The sequence below is a fragment of the Trichoderma virens genome (genome assembly GCF_000170995.1).
Source record: "Trichoderma virens Gv29-8 chromosome Unknown TRIVIscaffold_91, whole genome shotgun sequence".
NCBI classification, from domain to species: domain Eukaryota; kingdom Fungi; phylum Ascomycota; class Sordariomycetes; order Hypocreales; family Hypocreaceae; genus Trichoderma; species Trichoderma virens.
In genome coordinates, this window is record NW_014013658.1 from 507,528 (window position 1) to 525,540 (window position 18,013).

Here is an 18,013-nt window from a genome sequence, read left to right on the forward strand (position 1 = left end):
CCCTCCTCACTAGCCCTCATTAGCTCACCCCAACATTCACTCACACCTCAGGTCAAGAGGCAGCCATCCATCCCCCCCTCCAGTCCTCACTTTCCGGTCCATAACCCTCCATGACTCTTACACCTACGTAAATAAGGCTTCCACGCTTTATTAGGCGACCCTCCCACTGTTGCCACACTCCGTCCGTCTTTCCTGAGTCAGTCCGCCCTTCAGTCTAGGCAACATTCTCTGCCCTCCGCACTCAGGCCTCACTCACACGCCTGTGTAAAGATGGTGTCACCCCCAAATTCAGCTTGCCGATAGACTCACCGCGTCCGCCGAGAGCGGCGGCAACTAACCAATCAGACTCGGGTGGTTGCCTGAGAGCCCTATGCCAGAACTCGCACTGAAGCCCGTATTCGGTTCTAGGCCTCCATGTATTTCTGAAGCCTTGAGAACTCGAGTTCGGAATTCCTGTAACGTGTCGTTTTTGTCTGATTCCTATCTCTTCTTTTGTCTTCCACCTCGGACAGGCCGAAGACCTGGGCTTATTCATGGCCTCGCTCCTATTATCACAGAGGCAGCATTCGCCTCTCCTTGTACATGACCGTGTAGACTATTGTTGATATGCTGCCGGACTATAGCTGGCTCCCTCAGCCAACAACAGGAACAAAGGATCTAGAGCAATGATGTAATTTTAGCTTCCCTCCGTACCTAACTTGGAGTAACTTGCATATACTCGCCGCTCTATTTAAGATAAATTACATCACTAGAGGCTACCTCATTATAATTACTAAACACGGAATCGTATGACTTAGCTGGTTAGTTGCAATAATCACCTGACGGCTTCTTAAAGTGCTTCAAGCTACAGGTAGATAGGTGACTCTTTGGTCTGTACTTTTAAAGGCAAACAACTTTATTACAACTATAAGAAATCCTGTCATAACATCTCTATATTCTCTTCATCATAAATTCGTAACTACAATATTCCTTTATATCATTTAATATAAACAGCCCGGCCTGTCATTAATCCCAGGGCATAACATATGGCCACTCTTAACTTGATGTTCCCAAAACGCAGTCCAGTCACTGTATTGGCTTCGGGCATGTGTTTTACTGTCGTAGCACTCATCAGCGAGACACATGAATCCCTTGCTAGTAGCAAGCCGCCCCTCACAATCTGTCTCAATGGACGTATCACACACCAAGCATGTCTTGAGACTCAAAGAGCCCAGGCTTTCTGCTGTATCTCCTTCTCCTTTATTTATGGAGGCATGCCTAAGGGACTCCTGAAAATGCATGTGAAAGATGGCAGACAATAGCTTCTCGTACCAGGGCTCCAGTGCCTCCTCCCGGTCTTGGTCATATCCCAAAGCCAGAAGCACTGCACGCTCGGCTTTGCCAATGACAAGACTCCAATAGTCCTCCTGGGTTGCCAGATGCGTCTTGCAATACTGTATCATCATGAGTGTATCGGTCAAAACGGCGACATCTTGTTTCGCAACTTTCGCTGCATCTGAGAGATTGCGCAGAGTCTCTTGCAGTCGCTCGACTGTCTTGCCGCAGAAGTGCTGGCCGAGCCGCTCCCGCACCACGTTGGGCAGGACAAACATGCCGCTTTTCTCGCATCCTACGACGTCTTCCCACGTAATGGGCCCATCTCTCGACGGTTCGTAGGAAGTGGCTTCTTTATCTTGCCAAGGCACGTCTGCCCATGTGTTAAAGTCAGCGGGGCCCAAATTGAGAAAAGGACTGGATTCTTCGGGGGCATTGTTGGTGGCGGCAAAAATAGGAGACAAAGGTTGAGACAGCATGGTTTCCTCGAAGGCCCAAGGTCCACAAGACTCGGGAACGCGTATATTGGGATCTGTAACAGCTAGCGTTTCTGCGGCGGTTACCTCATCAGTGTGAACGTTTTCCGCGGTCTCGGGAATAACGCATTTGGGAATATCGCTTTTGCCACGAGGCATGGAACGACGAAAACAGTTCCTTTCGCTCTTTGAAGCTTCGTCGATAGAAGCCGCGGCATACATGGATGGATACTCATCATTCTCAGTACTTCCTCCGTTGTTGCTATAGGAATGACATGAACGCCACCTATTAAGCGTCCTTTCAAGTGGTGGTCTGTTGCTGCGGGAGGGTCTTCCCTTCTTCATGGGTGGTACAGATTCAAAATCAGACGAACTCATGGACGCTGAGTTAATATCACGCCTTCGTTTATTCCCCCGCGGGCCTTTATAACGAAGCTGTGAACCTCGGGTATCATTCGTCCTTTCATTGACTTCTGAATCTGAGTCTATATATTGGGCTCCGCTTCTTCTGGGTCTGGCTTTCTCAATCACAAAATCATCCTGAGAAGCTTGTAAATCGTAGTAAAGCCGTGGTTGAATTGCTCGAGGCGTGGGATCGCAAGTTTGTTGTGCCCCATTAACTTGCTGCACAACATCAGAATGCATTGAAGATGAACTGTTGTCGGGGTAAAGGGGAAAAGAATCAGGCTGTAGAGAGTTTGAATCATATAGAGAATTTTCTCCATCGGTTGGCATCGGTAATAGGCAGGCTGGGCTGTTAGGTGCTGACCCGAACAGAAACTTGCCACCTTTATCCGATCTCTTGTTGGCTTCTAATATGTTATCAACATCAATCCAACTTTGGTTTGGGGATTCAAGCTGCGCCTGCGCGAAAGTTTGAACCACGCCACCATTAGAGGAACCATTTAACTGATTGTTGTTAAGCATAGCGATATTCTTGTTGGAAGACGCAGCAGATAAATCTCCATTCTCCTCAGAACTTTCTTCATTGTTGAGTTGAAAAGCAGGAACGAGACGAAGAAAATGAGGATCTTGAACCCTTTGAAAAGAATATGATGGCATTGATAATGGGGGATAGCGACAATGGGTAGAGCTATTCATCATTATGTCGAGCGATTGGGAAGTATTTACCTTCCCGGGTCGATCTCCCATAGAATGGAACCCCGGGATGCGATTCCAAATACTTTCTCCTCTCTCTGAGCCAAAGAATGTTTGCATGTTTGCCTCCTTAAAGACACTCTTGTAGACTTCAATCGGGTGGGCCAGATCTCTGCTTTCATCCGCCACGGCAACGAAGCTCGTCCACTTGCTGGAAATCGAGTATCTGGTTCCCAGGATCTCAGCATTGATACGTGCTTGCTCCTTATTGGCATCTATGCCTTTGACTTCATTTTCAAGACTCTGCAAGGCCATCTTGACGGCCAGAGGATGGATGGTGCCTGCTCTCAGTTGAGCCGGCTTCACATGCATATCGTAGACCTTTTTCTTGGCTGCATCTGTCGTTGTCCTGATTGTTAATGTCGTGGGCAACTCAGCACTTCCCATGTCTAGAAGGAAGAAGAAGGACTTGTATCTGTACGGGGATAGAGAGGGTATCGGATGTGGGCCTTGGACATAGAGTGCCAAGTGAGAGTCGGGTCGATTATCGGCCCCGAACTGACAAGCAGCCAGGCTCCGTCTTTCGAAACCCGGGCCGAGATCGATCTCGCAGCTCCAGCTGTCTGGTTCCATGACGGACCGAAGCATGCGATTCACGCGGTCCTCCCATCGGGGCTTCTTGACCACGTCGACAACGTCACAGTATCCGCCGCCTAACTCTGCAATGCCCTCAACGACTCTGTGAGAGACCCTGTCGCCGATGCCGAGGGTGAAGAAGCGGATCTTTTCGCCAAATTTCTGACGAGTTTCCCAGACAAACTCCATTATGGCATCATGAGGCTCATGATGGACTTCGCCGTCCGTGATGAGAATAATCTGCGTTGATGGCAGGCTAGGCTCGCAATTATTCACGGCTCCCTTGAGCGCCAGAAGTATCTCGGTTCCCCCCATGTTTGCTCCGACAGTATCCAAATACTCCATTGCGTACGACAAGTTTGCAGGCTCATCAGCTCCGCGTGAACGAAGCCACATGCCTCGAACCTCACTACCAAATGAGATGATGTTGAATCTGCATGTCGAAGGTAGTCCGGACAGTGCTAGAGACATGGCATTCTTCATCGTATCAATCTTAAGTCTCTGGTCTCTTGCCGACTGTGTCCAGCCCATGGACCCAGACTGATCAAGAATAAAGAGAATCTCGCCTTTGAACAGCTGCGGATTGACTGCACTGCCAAAGATGTCATTCGGACGAAGGCTGACCATGAGGGCGGCATGGCCATATTCATTAGCTGGCGCAATGACTGCGCGAGAGTGAAGGCGAGTTTCTTGACGCATCTGAATAACCAAAACAAAGTCACTTCCGAGAACAAGCTGTGCATTGGACGAATACTGCCACACATGCTGCATCTTCTGCGCACCGCCAGCTGGCAAATTAATGTTGCCAAGTTCACCGATATTCGCAATAAGAGGCTGTGAGCCTTCATACTTGACAGCATGATTCGATTCGACGTGGCATGCGGCGGCATCGATGGTGCCATCATCCAGAACCCTAATAGTAATCTCCAGCTTATCCCTCGGAAGTTCAGGCAAAGGCGTAGTATATTGAGGTGCAATGGAGGTTGGGATGGTGAGAGCAAGGCCCTCGGCCTTCTCTTCTTGACTTGTCACCACCTTGAGCTCATGCACGTAGGTCAATATGATCTCGACCTTTGTATTGGGCGGAATATTTCCCAGGGATGTTTCGAAAAGCTCTGGAGCGAGTTCTTCCAGCAGCGCCGCAGCCTCTCTCTTGGCTTTGGACTTTTCAAACTCGCGCTTTGCCTGCGCCGTTGGCTTCACAACACCTTGTAGACGTCGCGCATCGCCGACTCTGCATTCAAAAGACGTGACGACGGCGCCGTCGTACAGGGGAAACGTGTGTCGGGCTTCAGGGATCACCAGCTCTGACGGGTTATGGTAGCTCTGTGTAAGTGTCGTCAATGAAATCGTCCCATCAATCAAGACGTCTGCTGAAATGCTGAGGCTTGGAAGACACAACGTAATGGGTCCCGACTCCGGCTCACCACTTCCTGGAAATCTCTTTGCGAATGTTTTAATGCTTGATGCCTCGAAGAAACGAGGGAAACCAGCAAATCCACCGACGCCCTCCTGTGGGTTCTTTGCATCCACTGGCCGGGGACCACTCGGTATTCCCTGTAAATTCGATCTGAATTGGTCCATCATACCCATCGGCCTGGGCTCGGGGCACCAGACATCCACCGGTGCATCGATGGGAGCCGGGGGTGAGAAAAGGACTCCGGAATTCAATCGCGGAGTCCTGAGGTGGCGACTCATTCTGTCTTTGGTATAATAGCAACTAATAGAAAGGGAGTGACTTGGGTAAAACGGAAAATGAAAATAAGCACGAGGCGATTGCAAATGGCGGCGAATGAGGAGATGCGACAGGAAAAGAAAACGCCAGCTGAATCGAGAAGGATGCAGCCTTAAATACCTGTACCTAAGTACATGTGCATGTACATGTGTTTATAAGCTGGAAGATGGTGAGGCTGTGAGTGAGGGGGCGATTCCCACACCAGAAAATAAGGCGATCGGAATCCTGGTCGAGGCTCAATTCAGGTTCCTTGCAAGGCGTTGGTCCGCCTTTTGGTGCGCGGCCCGTCCCTCCATCTCCATGTCCCCTGAATAGATCCGTCGCTATTAGCCAGCGTCCAATCTATTAGCCTCGAGCAAGTGACTCACATCTCCTCGAAAGAGCTGGGGTCTCTAGTTGGGATTGACGAATTCAGTCTACTATGGAAATAAACATCATGGGCAGCTGGGCAGATGGAGACATGATGAGGGGAAGTATACTAGCAGGGACTTGCGATGAGATGTTATTGGCGAGCCTGGCGCACCTCGAGGGGCCATTACGTGAGGAGATGAAAGACGTCCACACTCATCTGGAAGCTATAGGAAGGCTACTGCGTACAATCCAGCCTCTCGAAGACCGCCACTGGGTTCAAGCAATTTTCCAAGAGTGCAGGCGTATTCTGGACCAGCTCTGTGCGACCACAGACTCTCCATCGAGCTATCAGGCCAGTATCACCGAACAAATCAGTAACCTGGCTGATGTCCGAAACGCTCTGTCCTTGGCTCTGAATCTGAATCTGAGTATAGAGTAAGTACCGAAGTATAGAGTCTCTGATCGAGGGCTAACCGCAGTTTGAAGAAATGATGAACTCAAAGACGAGACCATGGTCAAAACTATAAAGCAGGGCCTTGATACTATTTCAGCGACTTTGATGGCTGCCGTCGACGAAATAATGCCGACAACTTTGACAGCTTCCCGTAAAGGCACATTCAGGCTGCGTGAGGCAATACTTGCCGTCAACGGAAACTGGGATAACAGCTCATCCACGCACGACATCATCTGTCCAAATTGTTTCCTCCATGAGAGGAGCCCCAGCACATCGATTATGAAACTCAAGTTTGGTTGCGATTGTCCTGCAACTGAGGCATCACACGACAGTGAGCTCGAATACCAAGGTGGGACTTGGAAGACTACCTCAGTTCGCGTTTACAATCTGCAATATAGAACCCTGAATGCTAATTGGAAACAGCATTACCCGCGACTTTCCTTGTCGAACAGATACGTCCCGGGCAAGAACGGGAATGGCACATGGTGCTTTATAAACCGCGCTCCAATGCCATTGTTTCAATAATCGTTTCTGGGGTCCCAGTAATGCGTAAGTTTACAATAGCTGTATCTTGAAGAAGTGAGAATATATTGACAAAATCAGGTACTGGCGAAATTGACAAACTTGCCCAAGACCTTGCTCATCAGTTCTCAAAGAACTTGGCTGCAGAGCCAAGGAATAAAGAGGTAGTATTTACAGATGAACTCGTCTACAGATTGATGTCGGTCTCGTATGTTTTCTCACTTCCAAATCAGCGATACTCTTTTATCATAACTACTGACACCTCCCAAGCCCTCCTGAGGCCTTTGTAAACAGGTTACCATCCCAGTTGGAATTCAAGCTATCAAATTCCATCATCAAGCTTGCTTGGCAACCACGAAGGGTACAGCTAAGACACTACTCATCCGCTTTCAGGCCACACAACATGAGCGACTTGAAGTCTCTAGAGTTTCTTCCAAGTCCCGAGTTTGAAATACAGATTTCCAAGGATAGCAGAGAAGCCAACAATGAAGATTTCTCTATATTTGGTAAGTTGCTAAAGTTTAGGTGAATTTTTATGCCAGCGTTGACCATTGATGACCGTGGCCGCAGTCCTAAGAGACTCCGTCGTCATTGACGGAGCAACGCGAGAAAGATCCTCATGGGTAACGCTGTCCAAGGTCGGCATGCGTCAAGGCGGTGTCACTCTCGAGGTTTCTGAAATAAACTTTGGTTTTGATAGAAAACAAGGTTTGTGCTCCGAAGCGTACTGACGACTCTGTATATCTGATTGGTGATCATTAATCTTCATCTAGATGCGGTCAATTGGAAATTCTACGTTGAAGCTATAAGGGAGCGGCTGCGTCAGCTCTATGCTCAAAGCTCGTTTGCATTCGAAAGCGAAATATACCATCAGTAAGCATCAACGATACCAGAGGCCTTTACAGTAGACTTTGGATCCGTAAAGATGCTAACACAAGTCGTGGCAGAGAATCCGCGACGCTGCTTCGGAGATCGAGTCATGAATCCCCCAGAGATCAAGACATCAGTATATCAGTCATCTGTTCAAAGTTTGGCGCATCTCCACAGGAGAAAATGCGCATGGTGGTGAAAAGAAACAGTCGATCCGATTCTGTTTGCCTAGACTGTAAGCATTACTACATTTACTCTGATGCAAGGACCTGAGTTTTAAAGGCCGTTCAGGCATAGTATGCTGCTGACCGTTTTCAAGTTGACTCTTCAATCTTGAAGATTGCTCAGCGAGGGCTCACTGGGTCCCTGGATCTTATTAGTTTCTTGACTTATGATACTGGCGGTCCCAATGGCCCAGTCGTTGAGCAGACCAATTGGAAGAAATTGATTTCACGAGGCAAGAATCGCAAGCCACCTCAACCGCCAAGCATGAGTGGACCGCAGGTTCTCAGGTGAGCGAAGAAAATATCCTTGCAAGATGAATTAACCGGGCGATTATACTAACACTCACTAGAGAGAGGAGAGTTTCTTCAGAAGAATGGTTAGACAAGATTGACGAGCTAAAGACCGCCATGGACGCATCATCTTCTACCAAAGGGGAGTACAACCCAGTCAAGGTCTGCGTCATTGACACGGGCTTCAATCCAGCCGTCAGAGGCTACAAAAAAGTCAAAGCATTTAAGGATTTTGTGGAACCAAATTCTACCAGCATACGCGATAATACTTGGCATGGCACGATTTCGGCGAGTATCATCTTGTCAATACACGAGAACTGCGAGTTGTATGTCGCCAGGATATTCGAGTCTGATGACACGGACGACGAGACAGGGCCAGAACTGATGGCTCAGGTATGCTTAACCAGTCCAATTCTATATATAGATGGTGAGATATTGATATCAGCTAACACGAAAATCCCTTGAGGCCATCGAATGGTCAATCTCACCCGACATCAATGTCGATATCATTAGCATATCTGCCGGATTCCTATACCACTCGCCCAGGCTACAAGATGCCGTCCAAAAGGCCAGCGGCGCCAACAAACTCATCCTCGCCGCAGCCTCCAACTGGGGCAACCTTGGCCCTGTGGCCTTCCCAGCGCGGCACAATCTCTACACCATCTGCATCTTCTCCACTGACACACACAACCGGGCCTCCGAGTTCAACCCAGAGCGGCGGCCAGACGCGCACAACTTTGCCATCCTCGGCGAGGACTTCCAGCACCCCGGTTATTCAGACCAGCGGGTACGCGGCACCAGTACTGCCACGGCAGCGGCTGCAGGGCTTGCAGCACTCATTATTGACTTCTCGCGGCATCAGGATAACTGCCGGTCCATTGTGAGAGTTGCCGACGTCAGCAAGATGCTTGGAATGGTTGCCATATTCAACTTCTTGTCCGAGCGGGCCGGCGAGTTCAAGTGCATCATGCCCCTCAAGCTGCTTCCGTCAGATTACCATGAGATGGATCGACAGAAGAAGAGAGAGTATATTAGGCAAAGTCTGTCGAGGGCGATGGATCAAGCCAACTGAGCCACTGATAGCTAAATACAACTTTATTACCAGATCAAGAGCTATAGCATAGTGATATGGACATCCTCTTTTCAACACTGCTTCCCTGTAAAGTCTTCAAGGGCATATACCTGTAGTTATGTAGCAACAGAATGCTGTCAAAGCCCCCTTTAGTCGTTACCCCATTGCTCCGCGTCCATCACAATAGCTTCACCAAGATCATCATCTTCAACAACTTGAAAAGAGCTCAATCCCTCTCCTTCAACAACAGCGCCAACATCAACCTGCTGCTCGCCCTCCTGGCCAAAGGTAGCACGGCGTGTATAAGGACCCATAGACCAGTCCGTCATAAGAAATCCCTTATGTATCTTAGCAAGGCGAATCGCCCAAACAAAATCGGAAACCTTGCCCTCTTCAATCTTCTCTGTCCTGTCGAGGGTGCCGCTCTCAGCATAAGCTTGACTAATAGCTAGAGGTTGCATGTCCCTATGTTATCGTAGACCAAGAGTTAGACTGAGTATAATGTTTAGGGGTCATTTACAACTCACAACTCTGGCCCCCCTCTGGCCACTACATTCTTCGTACTCTCGCCAGACCGCTTCCCCGCTCGAGCAACTCTGATCCCTGTAATCAAGAAGAATGACCAATCCGCCTTGTTACCAATATACCTCTTCAGCTCATCCGTCTCAAGGCACTGCTCGACATAGCGCCGACTAGGCTGAACAATATACGTATCAAGGCGTTCATACTCCTCATGCTTGCTAACAGACCTCTTAAACGCAAGACCAACACTCGCCTTGACCGTCCCCAACCCCAGCGCCGCGGCCACAGGCGCACTCGCAACAAGCGCCAAAGACGTCGCGAAGCCGCTGGTGCGCTCCCACTTGAAGTCAATGACATGCGACTGAAAAACGTTCATGCGCATCGGGAACGCCACCACCGCGCCGGAGTTGATGGGGAAGTCTATGTGCTTCAGGTCTGCGATGCAATGGCCCAAGCAGAGGGGCGCGTGCGAGTCGTCTCCATTGCCGGCAAGGATAGCCTTCTCTGGGCCGGGAGGGTAGTGTGTCTGCCGAAGCTTGAACCAGACTTTGTCCATGGCGCATTAGGTGGTGAGCATGATTGTGGCATTGCTATGAGGATCAAGACATCTTTATTCCAGTCAGGCCAAAGAGTCGCCACTACCAGATGGGGGTCGTGCATTAGTCTCCCTTCTAGAGTGTTACCCTCCTTTTCGAACTATCGAGTACATACCAGGGCCGTGAATAGCTTCAAGATTGATCTTTGAAAAGCAACATTGACTCTCATGGGCTTTGCTGATATGTATTAATGGACTGAATAAGTATAGCCGGGCATAGAAGGGCATGGGAAATAACAGCAAGGTGGTATGTTCATCTAAAATCACCAATCTCAGTCATCCAAATCACATTCACACACGCCAAAGACAAATATTCCATAATTTCTCTCTTTTCGCAGTCTTCCTATCCCAGTCCGACTCACGCCCCAAAAAAGTCGTAGCCAGTCGTAACTGTTTCCACCTATGGTATCATAATCCTCCCCTCGTCTTCTTCTGCCGCAAGATAAAAAAAAAAGGCATTCCATTGTTGTTTTGCTGCTCCACCTCGATCACGCTTATACAACCCAAAAGAAAAGGGAAAAACAAGAAACCAGTATATACACCGTTTGCCTCGCTCAAAGGACATTGGATATGTCAGAAGGCACAAACTTTCTTTCTTGGAGGCATCTTTGCCATCCCCTGGGTTCTCATACTCTTGCTCGCGAGCAATCTATATAAGAAGGGAAAAAGAAGAAATAAAGAGCAAAACTAGCCAGCCATTGTACGAGACGCCTATAAACCCTCCTTAGGTGCGCCGTGGCTGAAAAGAGAAAATAAAAAGTGTTGAAAGCCAGCCTTTAGACTAGCGTATGCTTGAATCATTCAAACAAACACGTTTCCCCATAGAAATGGGCTATGAAGCTAGCGCTTGTGCAACAGCAGCTTGCAAGCCTTCCAACAAGGCGGCCTCTGCTGCCGCCTCGTCGTCTTGTACTACCGCCTGAGACATCGTCGCCTCCGGCGCAGACACGAGCTTATGCAGTTCTGTTTGCGCAGGGATAGATGGCTGCTGAGGCTGAGGCGAGTAAGCTGGAGCGGGCGAAGCCTGAATGGGTGTCGGTATGTGTTGTGAGAGGTGAGATGGTGTGGGTGTGGAGGGGATTGTTGGGGTAGGTGAAGAATGAGTTGCCGTTCCGTTTTGGAGCTGTGTGGAGACGATCGGCGTCCCAGGCTGGCTTGGGGTTTGATGATGTTGTCCGAGAGCTGGCGAGTGTGACGGTTGGATATGGGGTGATTGCTGCGGTTGTTGGTGGTATTGTTGCTGTAGTGGCTGTTGCGAGGGTTGGACCTGTTGATGGTGTACTTGCGCCTGAGCCTGAGCCGGTGCAGGCATCTGTGTATGTGCCTGGACCTGCGCCAGAGCTTGAGCATGCGTCTGGACTTGGGTCTGGGGCTGAGGGTGTTGCTGTTGTTGCTGTTGGAGCGGCGAGTGTTGCTGCATCTGCAATTGCGGCTGCGGCTGGGACTGAGGTCTGGGAACCTGGGGAGGGAGCTGAGTCTGTGGTCGTTGAGGTGCCAGCGGGACTGGCTGTGAGGCTTGCTGCACTGCTGCCATCTGGCTTTCGGGTTTGATCTGTGCTGTGTTGGGCAGAATCATGCCGCCGCGCGAAATGGGTGTCACGTTGGCCTGTTGTGTGCTCGCCATTGATGCTGTCGGCGTGTGGTGAAGATGTGACGCATGCTGTTGCTGCTGCTGCACCGAAGATGCCGACTGCGCTGCGCTGGCTGCCTGAGCTGGTGTTACCACACTCTGGCCTACTGCTGCAGCCACTGTAACCGGTGGTCTGGCTTGATGATGGAGCTGTTGTCGCTGCTGCTGCTGCTGCTGCTGCTGCTGTTGTTGTGGCGGGTGCTGTAATCCTCCAGCCAATGCCATGATTCCCTGCAGCTTGGCTTGTTCTTCCTCAGAGTTCATTCGCGCTCTCTCCTCGGCTTCCTTCCTGGCAGCTTGGGTAGGAGCTCGAGTCTTGAGTTCTCCTGTAACAGCTTGCAGGTAATATGGCATTTCTGAGTTGGTCTTTAAGAAGAATAGCTTCAGGTTTCTTGCCTTGTCCTTGAGCTGCACTTGTGTCCTGTCCTTCAGAATGTCGGAAATGGTTCCGTTCTGACCAAATAGGGTCAGAATCTGGCTCCAGTGGGGGCCCTTGACCATGTCGAGGCCAGCCATAAGCGCCTTTTCCTCCTCCTGAGTCCAAGGCCGTCGGGTGGAGTGTAGTCCTTCTCTCCGCGTATGTGCCGATGATTTGGACAGCGCTGCTTGGCGAGCTTTGTCGTAAAGAATGGCACTGGGGAATGTCTGGTTTGGTGGGAGGTTGTCGGAGGATCCCGTAGGTTGAGGAGGCTGCTGCTCTGGAGCTGGCTGGGTCGTGTATGAGGTGTAGTATGGGTGATGGGATTGGTGTTGATGAAGATGGCTCAGATAGGGTGACTGCGCAGCCATGGTCTCGGCTATTTGGATGTGAGCTTGGTTCAAAAGATGAAAACAACTTCACAAGTCAGGGACATCTTACCTGTGCTCTGGGGGACTGTAGGTTGGTAGGGAACGGCAGAAAGGCCGTGCAGCGTCGTTTTGACATAATTCGACGTGCTTTCCGCAACCAGTGCCTCCAGTTCCTTGTAGTCTGAGATGAGATCCAGCTTGGCCCCGTTAGTTTGAGCTGCTACTGGGGCCGTTGCTTCTGCCTTTGGCTCGCCATTGACAGTCTCTACTGGTGCCTCGGTGATTTCAACCACGGCCGGTTCCTCTGTTGGTGTTTCTTCCGTCAAGCCAGCCAAAGCATTCTGCACCAGGCCCGAGGTTGTTTTCTCAAAGAATGAAGAAAGGTCGTCGAGGTCTAATTCTCCATCACCTGAGTGACTCGGTATTGACTCTTGATTAGCAACGTCGCTCAATAGCGCCGAGACGCCCAATTTCTCTCCAATCTCCGTCATGGAAGCGAGTGTTGTCCTAACATGTGCTGAAAAACTCTTCAAAACATCACCGGTAGGAAATTTCTCTCTTAGAGCGGCTATCAAAACTTGTTAGATCCCCTTCGGGAGCAGGACGCGCGTAGCGTTGGGACAAAAGAGAGAGCAAAACGGGCATTTCTCACCTGGCTCCTTTATCTTCACCTCATCAACAAGAACGTCCCTTCGAGATTTGACCGCAGCCAACAGTTCTTGTTGAGAGGCTGATATCGGCTCGCTAGTCGCATCTGTCGGCTCATTCAGCCCTTCCAACATGATCGTTTGCACCACCTCTTCTATTGATGGCCCATCTCCGTTTCGTATTAGAAGCGACTCGATTGTCTTGTGGGTTTTGATGCCGAGGTAAAGCTGGGAGAGCCCAGCAGACAGGTCCGACAGCTGACATCGGAAAACGGCTGCGAAATGCCCATCGGCGGCGGTAAAAGAGTCCAGGCCACCTTCGACCAGCCACGTCCCAAATTTCGCAATGTTGGCCAACTCCAACAGGGTGCGGGCTTCCGCCTCTTGTATCTCTAGCTCATCGGCAGACAGCACCTGATTATCTGAGAAGAGCTGCCACGTCGCATCGAATGATCGTTTTAGTCGTCCGTATGAGCGCCCATATCCCGAGTCTGCGTCTCCGGCCAGCTTCGACATGTCATCAATGGGCTGCTGGAGTAATATCAGTAGTAATGAAAGCGCCTGTAACCGAGTTAACCCTCTGGTGAGCGCATAACCTGCATCACATCTCATTGACATACAAGGTTCCCTAGCGCATGCGTGTTGGCAATGCGCACGTACTTCTCCGGCTCCGACAAGAAGGACACGGGAGCCGGGCGAGCATCGGCGCCATGCGCGTCATCGACGTCCATGGGATCGCTGCCATGCGCATCGCCGGTCTCGATATTGAACTTGCTAACCAGGTCGCCGACATTGGACAGCGCATTCTGCACCAGCAGCGCCAGTCCATCTTCGAGAGACGTCTCTTCTTCTGTGGTAGGGTTCTCTGTTTTGGGCCTCTTGGCCTCTTGCTCACGCTCATCGTGATGATCTTGGGCTACATGCTCGAATGGGCGCTTCGACGCGAGCTCGGCGAGAATGCTAAAGTCGAGGGCCTCGAGGCCCGTCGGCTCATGTTCATGCTCCTGCTTGATCTCTGTGAACACCAGAAAGAGGAGGAAGCATTTGGTCAGCCACGTCTCTCTTTGCTGCTACCAGAATTGGCGAAAGAAGATGAAGGGGGAGGGAAAAAGCAGCGCCAAGCAGCAGCGCAGCAGCATCATCTCACCTCTGGGGGAGCCAGTAGGCGCTGTCTGAACCTGCGTCGGCTCAGCCATGTTGCCAATTGCCTCGAAACAGGCTCGTCAGGGGAGCATCTGCAAGTCTCGCGGCCGGAAGCAAAGGGGCCAGGTCGACCAGGAGCAAGTCGAGGCAAGGGAAACGGGGATTTGCGAGCGGAATCGAAAGTCGTTATCGGATCTGGGGGAGGTGTTTCGCAATCCCGATGAGCGCAGATGCGGGACGATGGCGGGCGGGCGGCAGAAAATTTGCTGAGTCAGTTCGATCGCCGATGCCCTTATTTCTTGCCCCGAAAAGCAGCTGGTCAGAGATACACAATGGGCACAGAATTGGGCGGCGCGAAATTAATTGGCAGTCGAGAAATCGAAAATGGCCAAAAGTGTTGCAGAAGCGGCGGAGAGCAAGGCTGTCGTGCACCGATAAAGAAAAAAAATCCTTATCCTTGCTTCCAGCCAGTCAGCAGCGTTCAACGGCAGCTCTCTTTTTTTCACCAGAGGCGGGATAGCAAGGCACTCATTGGACCGATTTTTGTCGCTACGATAAGGCTTTGGTGGGTAATATGCCTCTCTACTTTTTTTTTTTCTTGTGCCTATGGCTTTTGACTCGTGGCTGGAGAAGGTGGTGGCAGCGACGTGAAAAGGCACCAGGTGCATTACATAAGACATTTGAATGTCACTCTCTCCTTTGGCTGTGATGGCCGTTTCAGTCGATATAAGTACGGAATGCCTTGACTCAAGATATGACAATACTCCTGATGTATGTTTTCTTTATTTGAATAGCACTAGATCAAACAGTATTCATGAAAGCAAGAAACTAGAATTTATTTATATCCCTTTTTCTATTGTTGTATTCTGCTTCTTCGATCGGTTTCAACTCCCCGTGAAATGAATGTTTCATTGTTCTTTCTATTCATCAACAAACAACACGACGTCCCTCTTGCCAATCAATCTCACAACCACAGTTGCCATCTAGATACCTAGATAAACACCGCATGTAGAAACAATAAAAACACCTAAATTAAATCCCCCAACAATACCCCAAATCACCTCCCCTCATCATCCTATAAAAAATCAACCACTAAACAAATCCTAACAAACCATGATCGACAAACTCCAATGCCAAACTCACACCCGCACCCCCTGGGGCCAAAACCCTCACCGCTACGACTACCGCATCCGCTACCTCGTCATGGGCCTCCTCTGCGCCTCCGTCCTCGCCGTCTTCATCGTCTTCATCGTCAGCCTCGTCTTCATCGGCGATCGAGCAATCAAGAACTACCAGCTCGCGCCTCCCGACGATGGTCCCACGACAGTAGTTGAGCCTCCACCGACGACAAATGCAACTAATGCGAATACTACGACAAATAATTCACCGTACAACAAGAGTGGCAGGGTTACATGATTCTAAAGAATGAGAGGTTGGCAGAAAGAGGCAAGCTGCGGCTCCTTAAAGGCGTCACGTCAAATAGAACGGTTACTGGTTATAGACTTTGCCGGGATAGCGTGGCACCTGGTGACAAGTCTTGCAAATACAACACTAAAGAGCATCACACAAGACTAAAACAAGGATATCAACAGCAGATGTACAACATATCTTCGTGCATTAAATATAAACATTGTCATGCCTCGTTACGCGGCATATGTCATGTACAAACATCCTCTCTCAAAACATTCAGCCATCATACAAAGAGCATTAGAGGAAGCAAGGCTAAAAGGCGCAGTCAAAATGCCTGCCTCCATTTCCCGTGAATTTTTTTTTTCTCTGGGTAGACCAGTTATGTTGTAATAAACAAGACGACATCAGCATAACCAGTCATGAAGCCAAAACCAGCTGGGTGACAAAGGCCAAGACGCAGTCTCAATGCTAAAGCCGCATGATAATATTAAAAGAGAAGAAGAAAGCAAGATATTAAGTAGGCGGGTATCTGATATTGGTCTGACAATACAAATCCAAAAAGTAACATCAGTTGATCTTACAGGAGGATTGCAATGGCGAGAACAGCACCAACGACACCAGCGCCAAATGCAGTGATGCGCTTGTCCATGCTTCCACCGGATGTTGTTGATGCACTTGCAGGGCCAGAGGTGGTGGAAGAAGAAGAACCGGGAGTAACGGACGAAGGGGGAGCCGTGATAGACGCAGTGCTGTCGGCGGTGGTCTCAACAGAGCCGTCGGTTGCAGTAGGGCCAACTGTCTCCGTCTCCGTAGCCACATTTGCTGACCTGGTCTTAGTGTTGACAGCAAGGATCTGGCCCAAGGTAGGCAGCTGGACATCGCCATTAACTTGCCACCAGCCGCCAGCAGTAGACGTGGGGCAGGCGCGGGTAGACACACGGCTCGGGTTGTAGTTGGACTTGTGGACGCCCTCAGGGGTGTTGGTCGCCCACTTGGACTTGAGAGCGCTGAAGTCGGGCTCCTTGGGAGTGGGAGTTCCCTTGCGCAGGAATCCGCCCTCAACATCGGGACCAGCAGGTTGACCGGCAGGGGCGTAGGTGATGATTCCGTAGCTGTTTTCCTCCTGGATCCACTCGTAGATGATGGCACCGCTCCAGTCATTGACCATCTGGGGACCAAAGATGGCGTCCTGGTCATCCCATGCGCGAGGGCCAGGGACGATGCATCCAGTCTCGGAAAGGAAGATGGGGACGGGGAAGTTCTTGGCATACGCCTCGAGCTGGTCGTAGGTGGACTCGGTGTAGGTGCTAGGGTCGCACCACGAGTATGAGTTGAGAGAGAAGAAGTCGACAGTCTCGGACGAGTTACCACCGCAGGTGAGGTAGTCTTGGAGCATAGGGCGAAGCTGCAGGATATCAGCGGCCGAGTAGCCGATGGGGATCTCTCGGTAGCCCTGAGCATCGCGGTACGCCTTCATGTCACGAGCAGCAGCCTTGAGGTAAGGGGCCGTGGGAGAATCATCTTTAGTAGCAATGTTCTCGTTTCCAACGAAGAAGCCCAGAATGTTGTCGTACTGCTGGAAAGCATCCATGACCTCGGCATATCTATCGAACTTTGTCTTATTCCAATAGTTATTTTCCTACAAGAAATGGTTAGATGATAGAGCCCAAAGAAGTAAAAGGACGTTGACGCACGGGAATAATGTAAGTATCAAAGGTATCCAGATCAGCAAGGACGTAAATGCCGGCATCGTCAAAGGCCTTCATGCAGCCGTCATGGTCACCAGAGGGGTCAACGTGGTACACGCGAATGGTGTTTGCTCCGAGCTCGGCCATGAGTTTGGCATCGCGTTTGCACTGATCAGTGTCAATGAGGGGATCCAGGGGCCTGAGCTGATACGCAACGCCTAGAGAAACGGCTGTCAATACAATCATGTCCCATTTCGAACTCCTCCTCAGATGCCATACCCTTGATGAAGAACTGCGAGCCGTCCTTGTTGAAGAACTTGTTTCCAGAGGTGGAAACGGGATCCAAGGCCACGGCGAAGGATTTGGCGCTCGCAAGCGCAATGGCAACAGAAGACCAACGCATCGTGTATGATTAAATTTGGGTTGAGGGAGCGATTAAGTCGAATCACTGTTTCAAAACTCGAGCCAAAAAAACGGTCCAAGCCAAAGCGGCCAAGGCAAATAAAGCAAATAAAAGCCGTCGAGGGAAACCCAAAAAAAGGAGAA

At 50.3% G+C, this 18,013-nt stretch overlaps 6 protein-coding genes across 6 annotated transcripts; 2 read left to right on the plus strand and 4 right to left on the minus strand.

Annotated features, from left to right (window-relative positions):
* Nucleotides 1-978: 978 nt before the first annotated feature.
* TRIVIDRAFT_232424 (uncharacterized protein) lies at nt 979-5,222 on the minus strand (the record flags this gene model as incomplete). The annotated part of the gene is made up of 1 exon (XM_014094684.1): nt 979-5,222. One exon carries the CDS (start codon nt 5,220-5,222, stop codon nt 981-983), a length of 4,242 nt encoding a protein of 1,413 aa, XP_013950159.1.
* Nucleotides 5,223-5,695: 473 nt separating this feature from the next.
* Nucleotides 5,696-9,043, plus strand: TRIVIDRAFT_206616 (uncharacterized protein; the record flags this gene model as incomplete). Its single annotated transcript, XM_014094685.1, has 11 exons — nt 5,696-6,045; nt 6,097-6,413; nt 6,488-6,613; nt 6,668-6,794; nt 6,857-7,092; nt 7,157-7,294; nt 7,360-7,459; nt 7,534-7,691; nt 7,776-7,968; nt 8,031-8,364; nt 8,417-9,043. 11 exons carry the CDS (start codon nt 5,696-5,698, stop codon nt 9,041-9,043), a joined length of 2,706 nt encoding a protein of 901 aa, XP_013950160.1.
* A 149-nt stretch (nt 9,044-9,192) lies between these two features.
* TRIVIDRAFT_39918 (uncharacterized protein) lies at nt 9,193-10,121 on the minus strand (the record flags this gene model as incomplete). The annotated part of the gene is made up of 2 exons (XM_014094686.1): nt 9,193-9,484; nt 9,574-10,121. The coding sequence occupies 2 exons, from the start codon at nt 10,119-10,121 to the stop codon at nt 9,193-9,195; spliced, it is 840 nt and encodes a 279-aa protein (XP_013950161.1).
* Nucleotides 10,122-10,992: 871 nt separating this feature from the next.
* Nucleotides 10,993-14,422, minus strand: TRIVIDRAFT_65219 (uncharacterized protein; the record flags this gene model as incomplete). Its single annotated transcript, XM_014094687.1, has 5 exons — nt 10,993-12,587; nt 12,650-13,147; nt 13,232-13,757; nt 13,847-14,241; nt 14,374-14,422. The coding sequence occupies 5 exons, from the start codon at nt 14,420-14,422 to the stop codon at nt 10,993-10,995; spliced, it is 3,063 nt and encodes a 1,020-aa protein (XP_013950162.1).
* A 1,060-nt stretch (nt 14,423-15,482) lies between these two features.
* TRIVIDRAFT_65218 (uncharacterized protein) lies at nt 15,483-15,785 on the plus strand (the record flags this gene model as incomplete). Its single annotated transcript, XM_014094688.1, has 1 exon — nt 15,483-15,785. The coding sequence occupies one exon, from the start codon at nt 15,483-15,485 to the stop codon at nt 15,783-15,785; it is 303 nt and encodes a 100-aa protein (XP_013950163.1).
* Nucleotides 15,786-16,356: 571 nt separating this feature from the next.
* TRIVIDRAFT_40106 (glycoside hydrolase family 72 protein) lies at nt 16,357-17,870 on the minus strand (the record flags this gene model as incomplete). The annotated part of the gene is made up of 3 exons (XM_014094689.1): nt 16,357-17,418; nt 17,474-17,685; nt 17,747-17,870. The coding sequence occupies 3 exons, from the start codon at nt 17,868-17,870 to the stop codon at nt 16,357-16,359; spliced, it is 1,398 nt and encodes a 465-aa protein (XP_013950164.1).
* Nucleotides 17,871-18,013: the final 143 nt, after the last annotated feature.